Source organism: Rhinatrema bivittatum, chromosome 4 (assembly GCF_901001135.1).
Source record: "Rhinatrema bivittatum chromosome 4, aRhiBiv1.1, whole genome shotgun sequence".
In the NCBI taxonomy this organism is placed as follows: domain Eukaryota; kingdom Metazoa; phylum Chordata; class Amphibia; order Gymnophiona; family Rhinatrematidae; genus Rhinatrema; species Rhinatrema bivittatum.
This window is the reverse complement of record NC_042618.1, coordinates 250663102-250685795: the sequence shown is the minus strand read 5'-3', so window position 1 is coordinate 250685795 and position 22694 is coordinate 250663102. Positions and strand designations below refer to the sequence as shown.

Sequence of the window (22694 nt, the reverse complement as noted above, 5' to 3'; positions counted from 1 at the left end):
GACACCGGCAAAATTGAGCGTCAGCTGTCAAACCTGCTGACAGCCGCCACTTCTGTCAAAAAAAAAAAAAAAAAAAAAAGAGTCGCTAGGACGCGCTAGTGTCCCTAGCGCCTCCTTTTACCACGGGCCCTAATTACCATAATTTTATTTACTGTATCACATGCACAGGACACTGGCCTCTGCGCGCACCGGGGGAGCAGGCGCTCGCCCGCGTTTCTTTCTATATCTGCCTGTATGTTTGAGTTACTACTCCAAACCAATACCGTGCGCTGGCCACAGCACTTGGTTCAACGCGCTTGGGAGTGCGTCCTGATGTGTGCCTTAGTCTGAGACCAACATGGAGACTATGACTGACCCAGAATCCTCTGCTGCCTTGGCCTGCTTGCAGTTCTGTCCTTGGGAACCTTAAATGCCCTACTGACTCTAATTTGAAGAAATTACAGGAGACATCTGGTCAGCAGCAGGAGATGTCGAAAACTTATGGAGCGCCATGAGGTCACAGAAAGGCAGAAGGAAAAGGTCAGAATCTCACAGGCTAACGTTTCAACTAGTGAAACCAGTCTTGGAAACCTCCCTGAAGGTGAAAAACTGACAGAACAAAGGTCTAACAGAAGATTGATGTAAACATCAGGCAAGTGGGCCTCAATATGGGAAGGGGGGGAGGGGTGTCAGGATAACTTAGGTTTAATTCATCTTGTTTAACATGAGAAATTGTGTCCGTGATACTCCCATAGATTCATGCAACTTAGGGACTATTGTATGTTTTACCTATAAAAAGCAGCACTCACTGAATTCAAAGACAGAATAGTACTTCTCCTGGGCATCTAGATAGAGAGAACTGCTGTGACTCTGTACCTCCCAAGGGTACCTGCATTGCTTATTGGTTTGCAATAAAAAAATTGATATTTGTTTCTACTAAATTTGGTATGGTATCCTTGTGCTCATAGAGATGCGCCTTTAAGCATGTTTGGCGCTTAACATACCCCCCCCCCCACCCGATGCAAAAACGGAGGTTTGCGCGTCCAATTGCGCGTGTAGGTAATAGTGTTCATCACATGTAAATGCACGTCGATGAGGCTATTATCTATCCCCCTGATGCAAAAAGAAAAAAGTGTGTGCCCAATGCGCATATTTTTACTTGCCAAAATTAATGCCTACCCTAAGCAGGCATTAATTTTAGAGGAGCCCAAAAAGTGTACAGAAAAGAAAATACTGCTTTTCTGTACTTCCTCAGGACTTATATTGTGGTGATATTAAGTTGGAGGAACTAAAAATTTAGTAATGTCCCGTCCCCCCCAAAAAAAAAAAAAAGGTGCCAGTAGTCAAGTTAGGAAAAGGGACACTCAATTAACAGACAAAATTGAGTGTCCATTTTCCTAACCAGCTGACAGCCACCTCTCCCAGGCTCCCGCTGCAGAGGAGCCACTAGAGGTGCGCAGTTTCCCCTTCTGCCTCCTTTTTACCGCAGCACCCGATTTTAATATTAAATTGGGTGCCCAGGAGAGGTGGATTGCCGCACGTTAAGAAAGCACAGATATTGCATTCATGTTAAGAGCATGCCCATATTGCATTCACCTGCTAGGTAGTCAAACCCACTTGGGCACAAGCAAAGAATATGGTCTGCTATCCAATTAGATAAGAGTTCTTGCCAAACCAGCAATCCTAGACTAGCTGGAGCAAAAAACAAAACAAAAACTATGAAAAGCTGAATAGACTCTCTATGGGCTTTAGTGCACTCCAAATAGAAGACAACAGTAATCTTATAGTCTGCAGGGATCATTCAACATTGACGGCATATGGCATTGGAAAATATTGGAAGGACAACTGACTGCTTAAAAGACTGATGCTCAATATAACTTTAGGAAGAAATTTACGGCTGCTGTGTTAAAATTTAGTATCAGATGAATGAGTTACTAAGGCATGAAGCTCTGACTCTGCAGCTGTTAAGTGATCTATCAGATACTTTAGTTCATACAAGGCCAGAGGCTCAGAAGGAGCTTCAATCAGCAAGGTTAAAAAACAGATCCCATGATTGATTGATTTATTTAAAATCTTTTCTATACCGTCGCTAAGTTATATACCATTGCAATGGTTTACATGTAGGCACATATTTAATGTAGGGTAAAAGTGTACTATAGTACATTCTAACAGGTGCCGTCAAAGGTTCGGTTACAATATATCATTAGACAAAATAATTTTTAGAGGAATGGGTCATGACAGAGTGTGCCGAAGGTATTTTCACGGGTAAATTTATCATACATGGTGTTATCAATATGTTTATTGTGATGTGTAGTTCAGGGACTACTCTACTGTACTGTCCTAAAGTACTGTGTGTCGGTGCTTATCTGCCTATTCCTGAATAATTTCTATTCTCCTGTTTTTGTAAAATGCTTTTTTAAAAAGCCATATTTTTAAACTTTTCTTAAATGCCTTGAGATCACTTTGTAATCTGATCTCTGGAGGCACTGTGTTCCATATTGTGGGTCCTGCTAATGATAAGGCTCTTTCCCTCACTTGGGTTAATCTTGCTGTTTTTACTGAAGGAATGGTTAGGAGTGCTTTATTTGCTGATCGAAGGTTTCTGTGTGGGACGTGTACCCGTAATGCTGTGTTTAGCCAGTCTGATTTCTCATCATGAATTAGTTTATGGATGGTACATAGGGTTTTGTATTTAATTCTGTGTTCAATCGGTAACCAATGTAGTTCCGCTAGGCTTAATGGAAGGCTTCAAATGCCGTAAAACATGCATGAATCTAGTAACAGCTGTACAGAAATCAGTCTTTCTACATAATGACGGTACGCAACAACTATACTTGTGGATCCTCACAGAATTGCTTTTAGGCCCAGATTCTGATATGTAGAAGATATTCAGTTTTTGTGTACGACATGAAAAGGTTCCAGGGCTTTGCCATTACACCAGACTGCAAATCTCCACCATTTGAGCTGCCGGTTATGCCATGAAAGGTAAAACTGCAGCAGCCAGGGTCAGGCATGAGCAGCTCCAAATACAAGAACCAAAACAGGTGAATTCCATAAGTATCCTAGAATACACAGCACCCCCGTTATCCTGTTTGATAAACCTCTCTCTTTGAGAGTCTGGTCCCCTCAGCTTTGAAAATAAAGCTGCAGTGAGACCCCTTCTGAAAAAAGCTGACCTTGATCCAGAAGACCCCTCTAACTATAGACCCATTTCCTCACTTTCATGTGTGGCTAAGCTTTAGGAATTTTTAGTTTAACAGAAGCTAACAGGCTTTGTTGATAGTCATTCCATTTTGGATCTTTTTCAATTTAGCATCCACAAAGCATTAAAGAAGAGAGAGCCTGATGACTTTGACAATTGATACTACGCAGAGATCTTGACAATGGCCATGAATATCTGCTTGTCTTTTTACATCTTTTATCATCCTTTGATTCTTTGAACCATCAAATTTTATTGTATCAGCTCAGTGAACTTGGAATCTCCAGCTATGTTTTGAATTAATTCCAGTCTTATTTGTTCAGCCTGTTGAGAATCAAAAAAAAAATGATAAGATGTGGCGGGAGGTAGCAAAGAGCAGAGGAAATGTGTCCTACCAGGTGCAAGGCATCACATGGCAACCCCCCCAGTTGATACATTTAAAACTAATAAGAGAATTTTTTATTCAATGCATAATTAAGCTCTGGAATTCATAGTCAGAGGATATGGTGAAAGCTTTCAGTATAGTTGCATTTTAAAAAGGTTTGGTCCATTAACCATTTTTAAGGTAGAATTGCGGAAATCCACTGCTTATTCTTGGGATAAGCAACTTGGAATCTATCAACCCCTTGGGAACCTGCCAGGTACTTATGTGAGAAATGACCCTAGGTGTTGCTATTTCAGTAATCCAGTGAGAAATTAAAATAGAATCTTAATGATTCTATTCATGCTATTCTTTTATGTAGCTGCAAAAAAAAAAAAAAGTGTAAAACACACAGCTTGAACCTTCACTTCCCTTTCCTTTTTTTTTGTATATTACGAAACCACAAACTGCAGCGGCTAAGATTTCATCTATCCCCATACCCCCCCAGCTTTTGCACAAGCTTTTTACAAAATACAGATAAACGACGAAAACTGCAATCTAGAAACGGCAAGTAGACATACCTACCAAAAGTGGCAAGAACAGGGAACAAAAAAAGGGAAGTGAAACGGGCTAAAGGTATATAATGTACTGCAGAATGATGTAAAGGTGTGCCTACTCTTGAATGACACCCATGCTTGCAAGCTCGTGAAAATAAATTTCTGAGATGTTTCACTAAACGTTTGTGTTCACTCACTAATTATTCCCAGAGAGGAAAATGTTTCTGTCTTACAGCTTGGGGGCTCAGTTCGGGATCCACACCATCACAGACACCAGGGACTGGTGATTGAAGAAAGGAAGACGTGTCCTATTGATTTCAACAATCCTTGACTCACCATCAGAGGTCTGTGTCTTGAATGACAAAATGATCCCGAGACAGTGAACTTAGTGAAACAGTCTCAAGCAAATTAAGTAGGCACAACTACAGCCAGGCAAACTCCGTGCACGGGACCAAGGAAAAAGGGGCAATTGGCACAGACCCCTCCCACTGGACTTTATGGTGCACCAGTTCCAGCCAGGGGCTGGGTGCTGATAAAGGTGTGGAAAGAGTCCAAGTTACAGCCAAAGTGAGATGGTTTGTTCCAGATCCTTTTGACCATGGAAACTGCTGTGTGGACAGCTGAGAGAAGGTGGACCCACGATTCTCGAGTCAAGGGACCTGTGGAACCACCTACAAGCTCTCCCCAGTGGTCAGTAATGAGCACAGATGATCCACTCAAGATAAAAATTACCAAAAAAGACTAAGAATTTAATATTAACAATTATAAGCTGAATGTTCCTTTGGGCTGGGATCCAGGCCCAGATGACGACCCTGCCTGGGACCCAGTGACTAGGTTTGATATTCTGTGTGCACCTTTAATTGATACATGGACAACTACATTGTGGGAGGGGGGTTTTTGCAGAGTAGAAAGACAGAATAGAACAAGGGGAAGTGCCATTAGTCAGGCCTAATACTGGGGAATTGGTAACATTCTGGTACCTTACTTACGAAGATCTGGAAGGCAGAAGATACCCATGGTATTTCCTGAGAAAAGGGGGGGGGGGGGGGGGGGGGAGACCAGAATTCTTTGAGCTGATTTACATGAGCTAATAGACTCCTATTTTAGGGGAAATTAGGCAACTTTTTTCTTAAGAAAATCCATTGGAATTTTCTAGCCCTATGTGGGCAGAAGGGCTGGAGGTAGGGGGTACTAGTTTTGTTAATAATAGGACCAGTCGTCTTCTGATGTGTATGTAAAAAAAAAAAAGGGGGGGGTGTAAACAGGGGAAAGGGAACAATGATGATGATATGGATTCTTATGTTTTGTTGGATACGCACACAGACCAATTGCGACCAGCTACAGATTTATCGTACCTGGCTTGAGGTTGCTGGCTACCCAGTAAAACTATGGTTTAATGTAACCAAGGAAGATGATCCATATGTCATAATCTTTGATGCCTGCCAGATATTGGATTGTGGGTCCTTAGAGGACCAGAGGAGAATGAGTAGTTCTGATATATGTGCCCAGAAACCGCAAACCCAGAGGCTCCAAGCCTTAATAGGGGGAAACCATGCCAATCCTGGAGTAATGTATGGTGGACAACAGCATATAATGATTGGGCGGCCGCACACGCACAAAATAAACCATTAAGAAAGGTAAGAAGTCTAATAAAGGGGAGAACCAGTCATAACTGTGAGAATTTAAAGTGCAACCCTCTAATATAAACCATAAAACCGGCAGCCTGGAAGGAAAGAAGTTAGAGTAGAGTAGTTTAGTCTCAGACATGGTAGAGAGAACATATGGACTGGGAGCATATGTAACAGGAAGTGAACCGGTAGGGAGGTTCAGAATTATCCTAGTGGAAGCAATAAGAAACCAATCATGGGGGGACATGCATGTGATTAGGCCATTCCAACCACCCCTAAATGACTCCAAGATAGTAAAAACTATGACTGTTAATGATTTAAGAAAAAAACTCTTGAGATAAGAGACAGGATATGGAGAGAGAAATGCCTGGATAAAATATACTGTGAATGCCCTGAACAAAAGCAACTGTTATACTTACACTTCTGGGAGATCCACAGCACAGATAGTGCCAAATCCTTTTGGTTGGGATGACAATCCAGAGGACATGGAATGTCTCCTGGCATTATACCAGGATGAAACGGCCTGGAATAATGCCAGTTGTAAGTCTCTGGCCCTCCTATTCCCTGCCTGAAACCGAATAAGGGGTGGCAGGCATCTCCAATATTCTCCCCAAGTTCTGGGGAACACACTGCCTGCCTCTCACGGCAGGGGTCAATGTACACCCAACAAGTAGGGGAACTGGATACCTGTACTGCCACCTGGAATGTAACAGGGTTGAGGGAGGTTGGAAATTATTCCAATTTGTAAATAGCCAGAGCAGACTTGTGGTGGTACTGCAGAGGATGAATAAGACAAATTGCCCACCAATTGGATTGGCACCTGTGCGATTATACATTGGCAATTCCTTTCACCCTGGCATTTAAGAAAGAAGGAAGAGAGCCCAAGAGAGAGCAGAGAGACATTCTGAGTATATCCCTGGTGAGAGATGACAGGGTGAAAGGGTCCATTTAGATTCCATAGGGGTTCCAAGAGAGGTCCCAGACGAGTACAAAGCCCGAAATCAGATAGCAGCAGGGTTTGAGTCCGCCCTTTTTTGGTGGGCAACAATAAATAAGAATGTGGATTGGATAAATTATATAATATGCAATCAGCAGAGATTCATTAACCACACTCGGGATGCAGTAAAAGGAATTGTGGGCCAGTTAGAGGCCACCAGTAGAATAACCTGGGAAAATAGAATGGTCCTGGATATGATTTTAGCCAAGAAGGGTGGAACGTGTGTAATGTTAGAGGAAGAATGTTGCACTTATATCCCCAATAACACTGCCCCAGACGGCACGATCACAAGGACCTTACAGGGTCTCACTACCCTAGCAGAGGAACTGGCAGAAAATTCTGGGATTGATACATCACTCACGAGATGGTTAGAAGACTGGTTTGGGAAATGGAAACATCTGGCAGTATCAACATTAACCTCCCTAGTAGAGTAGCAGGGGTTTTAGTAGTCTTGGGATGTTGCATTATCCCCTGTGTACGAGGGTTAACAGAGGCTAATAGAAACAGCAATTGCATAGAAAATGCCCCTAGAACCACCCCATATACTGATGGAATGAAGTTGCTGGGAAAGGTAGACTATGAAGTAATGCTTAGGACTCTAGAAATAGGTCCTGAAAGGTATGAATGAAGTAGCAACAGAGGTAATAAAAAGAAGGGAGGAGTTGTGAGAAATGACCCTAGGAGTTGCTATTTCAGTAATCCAGTGAGAGGTTAAAATAGAATCTTAATTCTATTCATGCTGCTATTCTTTTATGTAGCTGCTAAGAAGAGTAACACACTGACAGCTTGAACCTTCACTTCCCCTTCCATTTTTTTGTGTATATTATGAAATCACAAACTGCAGCAGCTAAGATTTCATCTCTCCCCATACCCCCCAAACTTTTGCACAAGCTTTTTACAAAATACAGATAAACAAAGAAAACCGCAATCTAGAAATGGCAAGTAGACATACCTGCCAAAAGTGGCAAGAAAAGGGAACAAAAAAGGGGAAAACAACAAGGGGCTTACCACAGGGGCAGGAAGAGTGGAACTAAAAGGGAGAAGTGAAACAGGGGATAAAGGTATATAATGTACTGCAGAATGATGTAAAGGTGTGCCTACTCTTGTAAGACACCCGTGCTTGCAAGCTCGTGAAAATAAACTTCTGAGATGTTTCACTTACTAATTATTCCCAGAGAGGAATGTGTTTTTTTCTTACACTTGTGACCTGGTTTTGACCACCGTTTTAAATAGGATACTGGATTTGATGGCCCTTTGGTTTAACCCTTCATTGCAAGTATTATGTTCTTATGATCAGAGGCAGAACTTCTTTCCCTCAAACAGCCATTTCAGGATTGGAAGTGCATTCTCCAGTATTCCCTTGCAACTGTAAATTTAATGGAGATCAGTGTAGATGTACCTTCACCTTTCATGGACCCTCAGAGTAAATTTGTTTTCACCCCCATGCTTGATTGTTCAGGAGCTAGGAGACCTGTCTTATTCTCTGGGCTTATCCATAGACTTCAGTGCAAAAAGGGTTACTGGTTTTCTTAGTAATTCCAAAACCTTCAAACAGTTGATATGGCTCCATGACTTATCTGACTCTTGATCCCAGCTCAATGAAGCTGGATTTCTTCACTTCTTATAGATGTGACTTTAGTCTCATTGTTCAGAACATGATAGTTCCTGGCAACATCCTGATGTGGACACTGCAATGGAACACATAATGCAGCGCCAAACTTATGTAGATCTTATGACAGTTAGTAATTGACATCTTCTGACCACAAACATTTATACATAAGATTTTTAGCCCACTTTGCCAAATATAGGATCAAAGCCCAAGTACAAGAAAGAATATAAGAACAAGAAAAATGCAGGCACTTCAACACCACTGACCATCTTCCCTGACATCTGAAAATGTAGTGTTGAGCATCATTTTTGACAGAAAAACAGTCCAACAAGAACAAAAATGGAGTTTCGGATCAAGAGTCCATCAGACGCTACCAGAACAGAATGCCAACACAATAAAGCAAACTTGGAAGCGTTGAAAGCCTAACTCCATTCCAACCACATTAAGACTTACAACCAATCCAAAAGAATTTAAGAAAAAATTAATCACTTATTTATGCTCTACTGCCTTTCAGCTTAATAACCCAGAATAGTGTCTTTACAACCACTCTTCATCCATATATTGCTGCCCACTTAGTCAATTTAATGTTTAGTCAGTATTTTTGTTTTATACTTAATTTGATTGTATACTTAGCTCTATTTTATTTTCAATTTTATCTGTTATTGTTCATGTTTTTAATGTTTTGTTCTATTATATTATTTATTTATTTATTTTTAATTTTTATATACCGGAATTCCTGTATGCAATACAAATCAGTCCGGTTTACAAGTAACGAAAAGGTTGCCCTGGTCTGGTAGATTAGACTGGGGTTTTTTTACATAGAACATAGAACAATAACAATCAACTATTGAACATTATTACAAGGAACAGTGAAAGTAACAATAGTATTTAACAAACATATAATATTATTATAACATTATTCGTGTTCACGTTTTACAAGGAACTTTGGTAGCGTAAATAGTCTGCAAGTAATCGGTTAAATAATATAATATGAAAAGGATGACTTAAATAAATAGATATTGTGAATAATCAAGTCCGTGTATGAAATTGAGTGTCAATGTGTTTGTGACACCTTGCAATGGTTGGATCTGAAAGACAGGAGGAGGTGCCTAGTTTCACTCTGGGAATTGGAATGCTTGCCTGAAGAGCCAGGTTTTTAACCTTTTTTTGAACTCTGGTAGATTGGGTTCGAGTCTTATGTCTGGTGGGAGCGCATTCCATTGATGTGGTCCCGCAGTGGATAGTGCTCTTTTTCTTAACGTTGATTTGGCGGGAACTGCGACTAATGTGCCTTTGTAGGCACTTCTGATGGGTCTGGCCGATGATTGTAGACGAAGTTGGGTTTGTAGAGATATAGGTGCGACGTTATGAATTGTTTTATGGATAATGGTTAAGGTTTTATATATGATTCTCTGTTTGATGGGTAGCCAGTGGAGGTAGCTCAAGGTGGGGGTAATATGGTCTCTTCTATTAGTGTTAGTTAGGATTCTGGCTGCGGCGTTTTGTACCATCTGTAGGGGTTTGATGCTGTTGGAGGGGAGGCCCAGTAAGATTGAGTTGCAGTAATCAAGTTTCGAAAAAATAATGGATTGAAGAACGAGGCGAAAGTCATTGAAGTGAAGGAGTGGCTTTAGCTTCTTTAGGACCTGTAGTTTAAAGAAGCAGTCCTTGGTGGTTGTGTTTATGAATTTTTTAAGGTTAAGTTGATTGTCAAGCCAAGTACCTAAATTCCTGACGTCTGCAGAGAGCTCCATGTTTAAAGATGTGGTTTGTGCCAGACTAGGTGGGTGGTTGTTCGGGTTTTGTGAGATTAGTAGCAGCTCTGTTTTGCTGGAGTTTAGAATCAGGTTTAGGCTGGAGAGTAGTTGTTTAATTGGTTTAAGACAATTCTCCCAGTAGACGAAGGTTTTTTGAATTGATTCTGTGATGGGGATTAGGATCTGGATGTCGTCTGCATAGAGGTAATGAGTAAGCTTGAGTTGAGATAGCAAATGGCAGAGGGGGAGGAGGTAAATGTTGAACAGGGTAGGGGAGAGGGATGAACCTTGTGGTACGCCTTGGTCTGATAGGATGGGGTCAGATTCCTTGTTGTTGATTCTGACCTTGTAAAACCTGTTGGTTTTACAAGGTCAGAATCACCAAACATACATATATTATGTATGTTTGGTGATTGTAAACTGCCTAGACCTCTGTGTATAAGTGGCATACAAACGTTTTTAAATAAATAAGAGTGCGGCGTGAAAATAAAACAAGTTCCCTTTCAGTACCATCAGATGAAATCACTCATGAGTATGACTGACTACAGTGAACTGCTCCTCTTTTGAGACTAGGGATTATGACTTCTAATTGTAGGACAGAGCTTGTGATCCCTCCTCTCCCAGCTCCTAAGACTAACAGCATTTTATATGAACAGTAAAGTTGAGTCAGGCACTGCAAACATAACAGACACTTAGTACCGTGAGTAGAGACCCACAGGTGTTGCTATTTCAGTAATTAAGGCAGGGATAAAATTGCATTTTTATTTTTTTTTTTTATATGCTGCTCATAAAATAATAGAAAGCCGACAGCCAGCACCCTCCCTTCCCCTTTTTCCTTTTAGAGAAACTACAAAACCATAATCTGCTTCTGCTAAGGACAGTACAGGTCCTCAGGACAGATAAAAGATTATTAGATTACACCCCTCTCCATATCCCCTACAACCAGCTTTAGCTGTTCCACTAAAATTGTGTTCACTAATTATTCCCATGAGGAATTTGCTTGTTTCTTTCAGGACCACCTGGCAAAATACAAAGTAATCTGGTGGCAGTAAAGATTTAACCACTAAAAGGCTCCTCTAAATAAGCACCACATAAATAAATACATTCCATTAGATAATAAAGTAAAAAGGCTGCGAAGTCACATGCACTGATTACCATTATCCATTTTAGTGATAAGCATTATAGACACAAAGGCAGTCCATTAGATAGGTAGAAGATTGAAAAGCCCCAAACACTGATGGTTTTGTAAAAAGATACCAATTGCTAATTAATGAGGCTGGAAAAATCCCAGGTGCCAGGTCACCTGGGTGCCTACAATTTGGGTCCTGAAGCCTAAGGGCACCTCAAGTCCAACAGTAGCTGTGCAGCTTTCTAGAGCCTTGCTAAAGGCACTGTGCCACCAACCTGATGAGAAAATCCACTGCTGCCACTGGCCTATGTCTAGGAAGGTAGAGTATACATGCTGCTGCTAGCCTAGGCAGCACAATACTGAACAGATGCTACCGCAGCCCAGGGAGAGAGGATGCCTTCAGTCCAACAAAAAAAAAAACAATCCTGGGCTCAGGAAAAGTCTTTGCAAGGCTGGCAAGAGGTAAAGGAACAGGCAGAAAACAGGCCAAGGAAGGCATGGGGGAGGAGGGTTGGAGAAGTCAGAAATATTTTAGGACAAGACAGTAAAAAAAATAAAATAAAATAAAAAATTACTCCAAATTAAAAGGTTAAATTATTTGGGGGTCAGGGGGCAAGGAAGAATGTTCCTCAGCTCCTAAAAAGGTTTTGGCTGGCAATTTAAGTTTTCAGAAAAGATTTTCATATCTAAGCTAACACCATTTTTTTTTTTAATTGTTTGAGAAGCAGATGCCTTGCAAGCCTAGTTAGGGTTAATATTCTCTTCTATACTCTTGCAAGTCAGCATTACCTAGTTTTTATATGCATCTTTTGCAAAACATATTCTTTTGCCTGGTTACTTCAAATGGTGCATACCAGATACAGGGCTGACCCGTGAGATTAAAGACTGGGTCAGGGAGGAAAAATATCCTTCCCAGCCGTCTGGCTCATCAGCTCTGTAACCGGATCCACATAATTTATAGAAAGCAGGTCCCTAGCATACAGAAGGCTGAGAAACAGTAACCTAGGAGACAAGAGTGAAAAGTGGGAAGACCTCCAAGGATCCAGAAGAAAATGTGACAATTTAGGGTGCATTAAAAAAGAGAAAGATTGATAGAACAACTGCCTTTATAAAGCGTGATTTATTTATTTATTTATTTTAAGTTTTTCTATACCGGCATTCACAATAGATATCGCATCATGTCGGTTTACAATTAACAAGTGGATAGGTAACAAAAAAGGTAAAAACTAATATTTATCTTATTATTAATAATAATAATAATAATAATAATAAAACATTAAACAAGAGAAGGCTAAGGTATGCAGTTACAATAAAACAAGGGAGTAATACAACTTGGAGCATAGAAAAGAAGCAGGGGATTAAATCGAAAGAACGTAAATCGAAAGAACGTAAATGTGATGTACAATGGTATTGAAGGAGTTCAATTTCGTGCCCCTCTGAAGACTGAGCAACTGAAAAGCCTCTCGTCTAACCCTGCCAGCAGTGAAACGCACAGCCATTTTTAATGTACTAATATTTGCAACGCAAACGGCACATCATGCGTAGTGACGCAGTTACGCACTAACATTTAGTGTAACGTGACTCCATTTTGGAATAATAATTTGTATTGTATTAATACGATTGCCGCTATAAAATGTCTAACACGTCAATTAAATGACGAAACAATAGTCTGATCATAAGCTACACCTACTAGAGGACCGCGCTAGCTAATGCTTGTTCAGCAGTTTGTAAATTGTTTGTTCAGCAAAACCAGAACGCATGTGTGAAAGATAAGAGTTGTAAAGTGCATAAAAGTTTGCTCCTGAGGGGGCGTGGTATGCAGTTGTACTGAGCCTTTGTCTTAGCTGCATCTTGCTGGCAATAAAAGTCTATCTTTACGGATCAGTTGTCTGGACCTCCTTACTGACTAAAAGAGACGGTTACATTTGGCGAGCCAGCCAGGAGGTACCGGGGATGCTATTTTAGCCCCCCAGTTGGTCCGGTAGTTTGGTGGCGGAGCGATCCCCCAGACTTACCTGGTGAGTGGCCACCGCTGAGTTCAGCGATCAGGTTTCTGAGGGGACCGTTCCACAGAAATTCTTCTGAGACCTCTGGGCTGGTGATCCGGGAAGAAGGCTTTCGTGACGATCGGAAGACCCCTGCAGGCGAGTATTATGGGAACAGTGGAAGGAGTAAAGAGTAGATAAGGAAATAACCGGTCCATCCCCGAGCGGACCGAGGGGGCTTTGATCACACCCCGCACAGTGTTTTAGTAGGAATTCTGTTCCGAAGCCACGCGCATAAGAGGAAAATTATAAGTGAAGTATATAATAGCGGGAATAGGTTTCTTGTTGTGTGAAAGAGAGTGAATGGCCTCGCAGTTCTAGACCGGGCGACCGCGTTCTAGTCGGGGCGATTGTGACCCTTTTGTGTCTGACGGATACGGACCCCTTACCTATCAGTCTTCCCTTCCCTCCTTTGTCTGTGATTCTATCCTAATGGGAGGGGGCTATTCAACTCCACTAAAAGTCATGACGAAGCACTATAGTGAAGTGTTCGACAGACGAAAATGTACAAAACCCGGAATGATTCAGCGATGTACCCATAGGTGGCCCAGTTTGTGTGTAAATTGGCCTCCGGCAGGAACTTTCAATTTCCAAACAGCCACGAGGGTCCTGAATATAGCTCTGAAAGAAGGGAATCCGGGTTGCCCTGAGGATATACCGTAAATAACTGCTTGGCTTGCAGTCATTGAGAATCCTCCGTCATGGGCAAAGAAGTTAGTGGAGGGAGCCGCCCTTGTAATGGTAGCTCAGGTGCACAAAATGGGTGACCGGAAGTCCCCAAACCGGAAGAGAAAGGGACAGGCGGCCATATTGGGAATCAAAGATCAGGCGTCATCTGCGGCGGCCATATTTGTAGTGCAAGGGAATTCACAGACTCAAGAAAAAAAAGTTAAACCCCTGCCGCCCGCAGTACTGTCCGATGCGGAACATCTCTTGCCGCCACCATATGCCCCTAGTTGTCCTCAATTGTATCCTGCGCCACCTGGTCCCTCAGCCCCCGCCAATGCACAAGCCGATCCTAGAATAGCACCGATTCCCGAAGTACGGCTTGAAGCGGCGGCAGCAAAAGCTGAAGACGGCGGCGAGTCGTCCGTGGCAGACGGCACTCGCAGTAAAACCCAAGCCGCAAGTTTGCAACTACCAATCAGGGAAACATCCACTGTAGTTCCCGTGGTTCCGACTGAAGAAAATGAATATCGCACTACGCAAACAATAAAGTTATTTACTTACATACCTTTTACATCCAGTGATCTCTTTAACTGGAAACAACTTGGCCCTTCTTACGCTGATAAACCAGATCAGATGATAGATTTTTTACGAGGAATTTTTGCAGCCCATAACCCCAACTGGGCTGACATTCGGCATTTAGCCTCCATTCTTTTCACCACTGAAGAACGCCGACAAATACAATTAAACCTGGAAGAGGCAGCTCGATTAGGAGCTGGGGCAGATGGTAATCCTGATGAAGCAGTGAAAGCACAAGCCCCGGTTGCCGATCCCAACTGGGATTTCCAGACTGCAGCAGGGCGTGAGCGCATCGCTGCTTATCAAACCGCGTTTCTTGAAGCTTTAAAGAAAGGGAAGAAGAAAGTTGTGAACATGGGAAAAATCCAAGACGTGGTGCAAAAGAGAGATGAGACCCCCGGAAACTTTTTGGAGTGGTTGATGGACGCATACCGACAATACAGTCCATTTGATCCAGAGGACTCCAAAAATCAATCCATCATAGTGATGAGCTTCGTCGGACAATCCTGTCCAGACATTTGCCGGAAGTTACAGAAATCGGAAGGATTTGAGGGAATGTCTATCAGCCAATTAAAAGCCATGGCCGATAAAGTCTATGTAAATCGAGAACCGGACGGAGGCAAGAAAGAAAGTAGAAAGCTAAGAGAAAGTGTCAGTCTGTTAGCCGCAGCGTTGGAAGAAACTAATTTCGGGAATTCGTCCAGGCACCATCAAGGATATACTGGACCCCGAGGAAGAGGCAGGGCGCCCTCTAGAGGGCCGCCAAGAGGACGAGCAAATAGAGGAGGATCGTTTAGAGGTGGAAGGATGCCATTAGGAACCAATCAATGTGCATTCTGTAAACAAGAAGGACACTGGAAGTCTGAGTGCCCGGAGGCCCTGCAAGCGAAACAAGGATATACTCCGTCCAAAACTAAGGAAGCGGAATGGCAGATGGCCGTGGGAGAAACTTCCGGCGAAGACAGTGAAGCATGACTAGACAAGGGAAACCTTCCCCTTGATCCTTTGGTGGAAATAAAAGTAGGGACTGAAACATTCAAAGGATTACTAGACACGGGGGCGCAAAGATCTGTAATGACCACCGCTATCACCACGCCCACTTCAAAGAACATCTCTATAGTTGGGGCCTCTGGAAAACCACTAATTGCTCCCTTTCTCCAGAAACGACAGGTTCGAGTAGGAGGACAATTAGTGTCCCACCAATTCCTTTATGTCCCAGGATGCCCAGTACCACTCCTAGGGAGAGACCTCCTTTGTAAATTAAGAGCTAATTTACAATTTGAGTCCACTGGTGAAATCAAGGCATCTTTCGCTGATAATCCAGTCTCTCTCATTTGTCCACTCCAGGAGGAATGGAGACTACATCTCCCCATAGTTGAGCAAATCACTGAACATCGATATAAAGACAACACCCTTCTCAACGACAAACGAAGACAACTAATGGATAGCGTGCCTAAAGTGTGGTCCGAACAGAACCCGGGAGGAATAGCCGTCAATGCTACCCCTATTTGGATCGAAATGAAACAGAATGCACAGGTGATCAATCAACCTCAATACCCCATTCCATACATGGCCAGGCAAGGAATCCAGATACACCTGCAGAGACTGTATGATTTGGGCATTCTCCGGCGAATCCGATCTGCGTGGAACACCCCTTTGTTGCCCATAAAGAAACCTGGTTCTACTGATTACCGACCAGTACAGGATTTACGGAAAGTGAATAATCAAGTAGCAGATCTAGTAGCCCTCGTACCAAATCCATATTCAATCTTGGCTCAAGTTTCCCCTGCATCAAAGTGGTACAGTGTCATTGATCTCAAAGATGCTTTCTTCTCCGTTCCGGTAGCGGAGGAATGTCAGAAGATTTTTGCCTTCACATGGGAAAATGCGCACACTGGAATAAAGCAGCAGTACACATGGACTCGCTTGCCTCAAGGGTTCAAGCACTCACCTACGCTGTTTGGTGAGCAACTGGCAAAAGACTTGAAGATGTACCAAGTCATGTATGGGCCAGTGATACAGTATGTGGACGACCTTCTGTTGTTTCGAGAAACGTATCTTGAATGTGCAGTAGCCACCCTCCACTTGCTAAAGACGTTGTACTCCAAAGGATACCGTGCAAGTAAAAAGAAGGCGCAAATTTGTGAATTGGAAGTGGAATATTTGGGCTTCCAAATCCGTGAAGGCACTCGTTGTCTTGGAATCTCTCGTACTAGTTCAATACGAGGTCAACCTGTACCCACTTGCAAGAAAGAGCTCCGAGCGTTCCTTGGAGCTGCAGGATACTGTGGATTGCTAGCTATGCAGTTATTGCCCAACCCCTGTACGACAAGTTACGAGGGAAAGAAGCAGAGTCTCAAACTTTTCAATGGGAAGGACACGAGCTAGCAAGCTTACATCAACTGAAAGACGCCTTGATTGAACCCCCTGCTCTAGGGTTGCCTGATGTAATGAAACCATTTCATCTATTCATCGATGAAAAGAAAGGAATGGCCATTGGGGTATTGACTCAAACTCTAGGCTCGTGGGAACGACCTGTTGCATATCTGTCAAAAGGAATGGACAATGTTGCAAAAGGATGGCCAGGTTGTCTTCGAAGCATTGCGGCTGCGTGCTTACTAATTCCAGAAGCAGTCAAATTAACTTTTGGTCAAACCCTGAATGTAACAACTCCCCACACCATTCAAGGACTGCTAGAAACCCATGGACCAAAATGGATGACTAATTCACGTCTTGTAAAGTATCAAGCTCTGTTATGTGAAACTCCCGAAATTCAAATACAAGACAGTAAGAATCTGAATCCGGCAACCTTACTCCCCATTCCCACTCCAGTTACTCATAAATGTGAGGAAATCATGGCTACAGTACATTCCAGCCGACCTGATCTACGCGACCAGCCCTGGCAGGGAGCATGGACTTTATTCACTGATGGGAGTAGCCAGGTTATAAATGGACTTCGGGTCGCTGGCTATGCCGTGGTTTCTGAAGATGACATCATCGAAGCTGAGCCTCTACCCCCGGGGACATCAGCGCAAAAGGCTGAACTAATTGCCCTTACCCGAGCTCTGCAGTTGGCAGAAGGACAAACTGTAAACATCTATACTGATTCTAAATACGCTTTCCTTACCATCCAAGTACATGGAGCCTTATACAAGGAATGAGGATTTCTAACTGCTGAAGGGAAGCAACTAACTAATGCATCCGAAATACACCAATTGTTAAATGCCGTATGGGCACCGAAAAAGGTAGCTGTTATGCACTGTAAAGCCCACACAGGGAAATCAGATCCCATCGCGAAAGGAAACCAATGGGCAGACAAAAAGCGAAAGAAGCAGCACGTGCACATTTATCACACACCCCAGCTACAACGTGTCCACTTTTACAATTCCCAACTGAAATCCCTGCCTATTCTATGGAAGAAAATGATTGGGCACAAACTGAGCAGTTTCGCCAGCAAAATGGTTGGTGGATTCTGCAAGATGATCGAGTATGGATACCTGAAGCATTAGCTTGGACTATAGTTAAGGTAGCCCACAACAAAACCCATCTTGGTCGAGATGCCTTAACGAAACTATTGGGGAAAATGTATTACATCAACAGAATCACTCAGTTGACTAAACATGCAATCAATCAATGTGTCACATGTGCAAGAAACAATCCCAGAAATGGACCTGGTCCTGCCCCCGGACATATCCTACGAGGAACTACACCATTTCAAGTTTGTCAAATCAACTTCACCCACATGACTCCCTCAAAAGGATACAAAGCAATGCTGGTAGCCGTCTGTACTTATACTGGATGGATCGAAGCCATACCTACACGAACTGAAACTGCCAAAGAGGTTGTGTCTTTGCTTCTTCATCAAATCTTACCACGATACGGATTACCAAGGCAAATAAATTCAGACAATGGACCAGCTTTCACCAGCGAAGTTATACAACAATTGAGCCGAATTCTGGGTGTTAGATGGCATCTGCACTGTGCGTGGAGACCCCAGAGCAGCGGAGCTGTTGAACGGGCTAATAGAACTCTGAAAAATCAGATGGCTAAGCTGTGCCAAGAAACAAAGACTAAATGGCCAGACATCCTACCTTTAGCTTTACTACATATCCGATGTAGTCCAAGAAAATCTGGTCTAACACCTGTGAATATGCTGATGGTAGAAAAACCTTGGGTCAGAAACCTTGGTATGAACCCACTGGATAAAATGCACAAGTTGCAAAAAGATCTTACTGTTTCAGCAATTCAAGCTCGAATTGAGAAAGTGAATAACAGGAAAGAATGTGAGACTACGCCTTTGAGTACGACCATAAATAATAATCTGTGAAGACAAGGGACGTGCGTACGAGGGACAGATAAGGGGAACAGAAACTAGGCCGTGTTGACGGTTGAGAGGATATGGAAAATGTGACTTGGAATGTAGGTATGGAGCAATATAGAACTGATTAAGAGCAATAAAATTTTTTTAGCTTGCAATGCATATTAGGAAACCTATAAAAACAGAAGAAAGGAGAAGTAGTTAAGCAAAGCTGTACTTTGACTGAGGTGTGTTTGCTTAATGTGAGTATAGCACTGAGATATTCTTATATTGACTTGCTTGTCAATAGGATGTTAGATACTTTGCTTCCTGTATACGCCATTTGCAGCATATACAGTTTATGATAGAAAGATGTTAATACAGCTTACAATAATCATCAACTAATAAAAATTATAAATGTATTGAGAAAACCTTGCAATTGGATTTTTGTTCAGTGTCATTTTCTCTCATATGCAATAATTAAGAGAGTTTAAATTCACACCTTATGAAATGATGTATGCAAGACCTCCACCCCTTCCATCTTTTCCTGAGTCGCTGCAGATACAAGGAGAGCTGTCTCTTAGTAACCAACTTAAAGGACTACATAACACAGTCATTGCAATCCAGAACTATACATGCGACATTGAACCACTAGTCTTGCTAACACCGACTCATCCATTCCAAATCGGAAATTCTGTGTGGGTGAAGGACTGGGATGAATCAGACTTCCTCAAACCTCGATGGAAGGGGCCACATACCGTGTTATTAACCACTCCCACAGCTGTGAAAGTCTCTGGCTGCCCTTCATGGATTCACTGGACTCGACTAAAACCAGCCGCCTCTAATTGGCAAGTCTCCAGGATTGGAGACCACAAATTGAAGTTCACTCAAGGCAGGCACAGAGTTAGTCCTGGGTAGAAGACTTCAGTAACTTGCTAAAGAATATTAACGTGTACATTTCTTTCTTTCCTTCCTTTCAGACTCGATACCTTATGACATCAACTGTCCTAATTACAAGGCAATGTACCAGAAACCTACTTCAAAAATTCTGAAAATGGGGAGTCGCCCCAGCCCACACTTCCAGACCTACACAGCCTCTAACTGGTACCCTCAGCTGGCAAGACTTCTACAGATTTTACTACTGATCTCCTGCACATCAACTACCTCTCTTATTCTGCCCCTGAGCAAGAATTGTACAGAATGTATCAAACTAATACGTACCACAACTCAAGATGGATTTCAAATTGTCTCTACAATCATCCACCAATCTCAACCTCCTATTTCGTGTGCAACACAACCTGCTTGTGCACTGAACACAACTCAAGGATATCAGTCGTTTCATCGATGTCTAGAGGGTGACAGTCATTTGTCATACACCAACCACTCCCAAGTACTATAACATTACCCTCACTGCCGGGTTACCAAAGAGCTATACTTCCAACATTATCCCGGAAGGAAAAGGGATCTTGTACTATATCAACTCAACTAAGATCCTTATGGGAGGCGGATCTAGCGTTACAATTACCTTCGATGCATGTGACGCAATTGGTAAACATCCAAACGCACTCCATTGTGGATCTCAATCCTGGAAAGCTTCATACGTTTACAACCATAAATACCTCTGTCCCTACAATCGAGCAGCCAATCCATCCAGCTGGATACCGTGTGGAGGGGACCTGACTCTGTCCGGTTGGGCCCTGGTCTGCGACTACACTGGAGGGGGTTACCATGGCTGCCACGGAATAGGCAGATTAACTGAAGTAACTGGTAACATTGTGTCCTTGCAATGGCCAATAAGAAGTGAAGGATCTCCCTGGCAGGATCCATGGGGATTTGGTATCGACGGAACTGGAAAAGACCCCATGACTTACATTACCATCACACAGCGGAGAGACAAACCCCGTCCAATCATCCACCAGACCACTGTGGTTGGTTATCAATCCTTCTTTGATGAAATACCCCATGTTACCGAAGAATTGAAAAAACACACATTTTCACATCAAGCAAAGAATATGTTCGTGAATTTGGCTGAGAATATAGCTCTCTCTCTGGAAGTTAAAAACTGTTTTGTATGTGGAGGTACAAAGACAGGAGAGCAATGGCCTTGGGAAGCCAAGGAGATATTCCAATCCGACCTCGATATCCTGAATACAACTGTAACTTATCAACGGAAAACAAATCCATATGAGTGGGCTCTCCAGACTGATGTGATTGGCAGACGATGTATCTCTCGACAACATTCACGTATATATACTGTATCTGTTGGAAATTCCCCATGTACAGGGGTTCTCACTGCTAACCTCACCAACCACACATGGTGGCAGACTGAAAATTCTACCATACCCACTCCCTTTTGGACTGAATTGACTTTAAACAAGACATGGACTGCTGCAGGACTGCCCACTACCACTTTCGTCGCTCCAAATGGATATTATTTTGTTTGCGGGCGAAGGGCTTATGAACAGTTACCCACACACTGGTATGGCACCTGCTTCTTGACAACAATCCGACCAAGCTTCTTTCTCTTGCCAATCACTGCTGGAGAAACGTTAGGAGTCCCGGTATACAGTCCCATGAAACCGAACAAACGTCGTAGAAATAGTAAAGTTTCTATTGGAGACTGGAAGGACCAGGAGTGGCCTCCAGAAAGAATTGTACAATATTATGGCCCTGCCACTTGGGCTGAAGACGGTTCTTATGGATATAGAACCCCTATTTATATGCTAAATCGTATTATCCGATTACAAGCAGTATTGGAACTCCTGACCAATGATTCTGCCTTGGCTCTCAACATCCTTGCCAAACAAAACACAAAAATCATCACAGCTGTTTACCAAAATCGTTTAGCATTGGACTACCTCCTAGCCCAGGAAGGAGGTGTGTGTGGAAAGTTTAATCTCTCTAATTGTTGTTTACAGGTGGATGACAAAAGTAAGGTCATCGAAGAAATCACTGATCGAATGGTACGCTTAGCCCATGTTCCTGTACAGACGTGGACTGGAGTTCTTGACTGGACAGCCTCCTTGCCAAATTGGCTAACCTCGATTCCAGGGCTGAAAGAACTATTCATTCCTTTGTTGTTTCTTATCCTAACCTGTATTCTATTTCCTCTGTGTCTACCTCTTATTTTCAGAAATTTACGTTCCATGATTGAAAACATTGCTGATCGAAGAGCGGCTGCTCATGTTATGATGATGAATAAGTATGTGTCAGTTTCCACATTTCCCTCATCTGATTCCTCTGATTCTGATGTCGATTCTGATGATGAATACCTTGATACTAACCTCTAATGCAATTTACGTAACTGACCAATTGGGCCACCTTGTTAGCTAGGGTAAGCCGGGCTACAAAGGGGGGTGACACCAATAGGGTCCACCCGTCTCAAACCCGTGAAGAAACCAACCACCTGGCTACATCTTAGGGCCCACCTTGAATGTTATCAGTATTAATTCTTGTCTGTCGTTTCAGTTACTTCCCAGATAAGAGTGATACTTCCGCCTTCCGCCGAAGTTGAAGTATCAAAGGGGGGAATGAAGGAGTTCAATTTCGTGCCCCTCTGAAGACTGAGCAACTCAAAAGCCTCTCGTCTAACCCTGCCAGCAGTGAAACGCACAGCCATTTTTAATGTACTAATATTTGCAACGCAAACGGCACATCATGCGTAGTGACGCAGTTACGCACTAACATTTAGTGTAACGTGACTCCATTTTGGAATAATAATTTGTATTGTATTAATACGATTGCCGCTATAAAATGTCTAACACGTCAATTAAATGACGAAACAATAGTCTGATCATAAGCTACACCTACTAGAGGACCGCGCTAGCTAATGCTTGTTCAGCAGTTTGTAAATTGTTTGTTCAGCAAAACCAGAACGCATGTGTGAAAGAT

General features: G+C 42.7%; 2 protein-coding genes across 5 annotated transcripts in view; one reads left to right on the top strand and one right to left on the bottom strand.

The window, feature by feature from the left end:
• Nucleotides 1–22694, bottom strand: part of RESF1 (retroelement silencing factor 1) — a 243477-nt gene that overhangs the window by 143568 nt on the left and 77215 nt on the right. The gene's annotated exons all lie outside the window — the stretch shown is intronic.
• Nucleotides 4012–22423, top strand: LOC115090645 (endogenous retrovirus group 3 member 1 Env polyprotein-like). The gene is made up of 2 exons (XM_029600027.1): nucleotides 4012–4440; nucleotides 19784–22423. The coding sequence occupies exon 2, from the start codon at nucleotides 20300–20302 to the stop codon at nucleotides 22091–22093; it is 1794 nt and encodes a 597-aa protein (XP_029455887.1). The 5' UTR covers nucleotides 4012–4440; nucleotides 19784–20299; the 3' UTR covers nucleotides 22094–22423.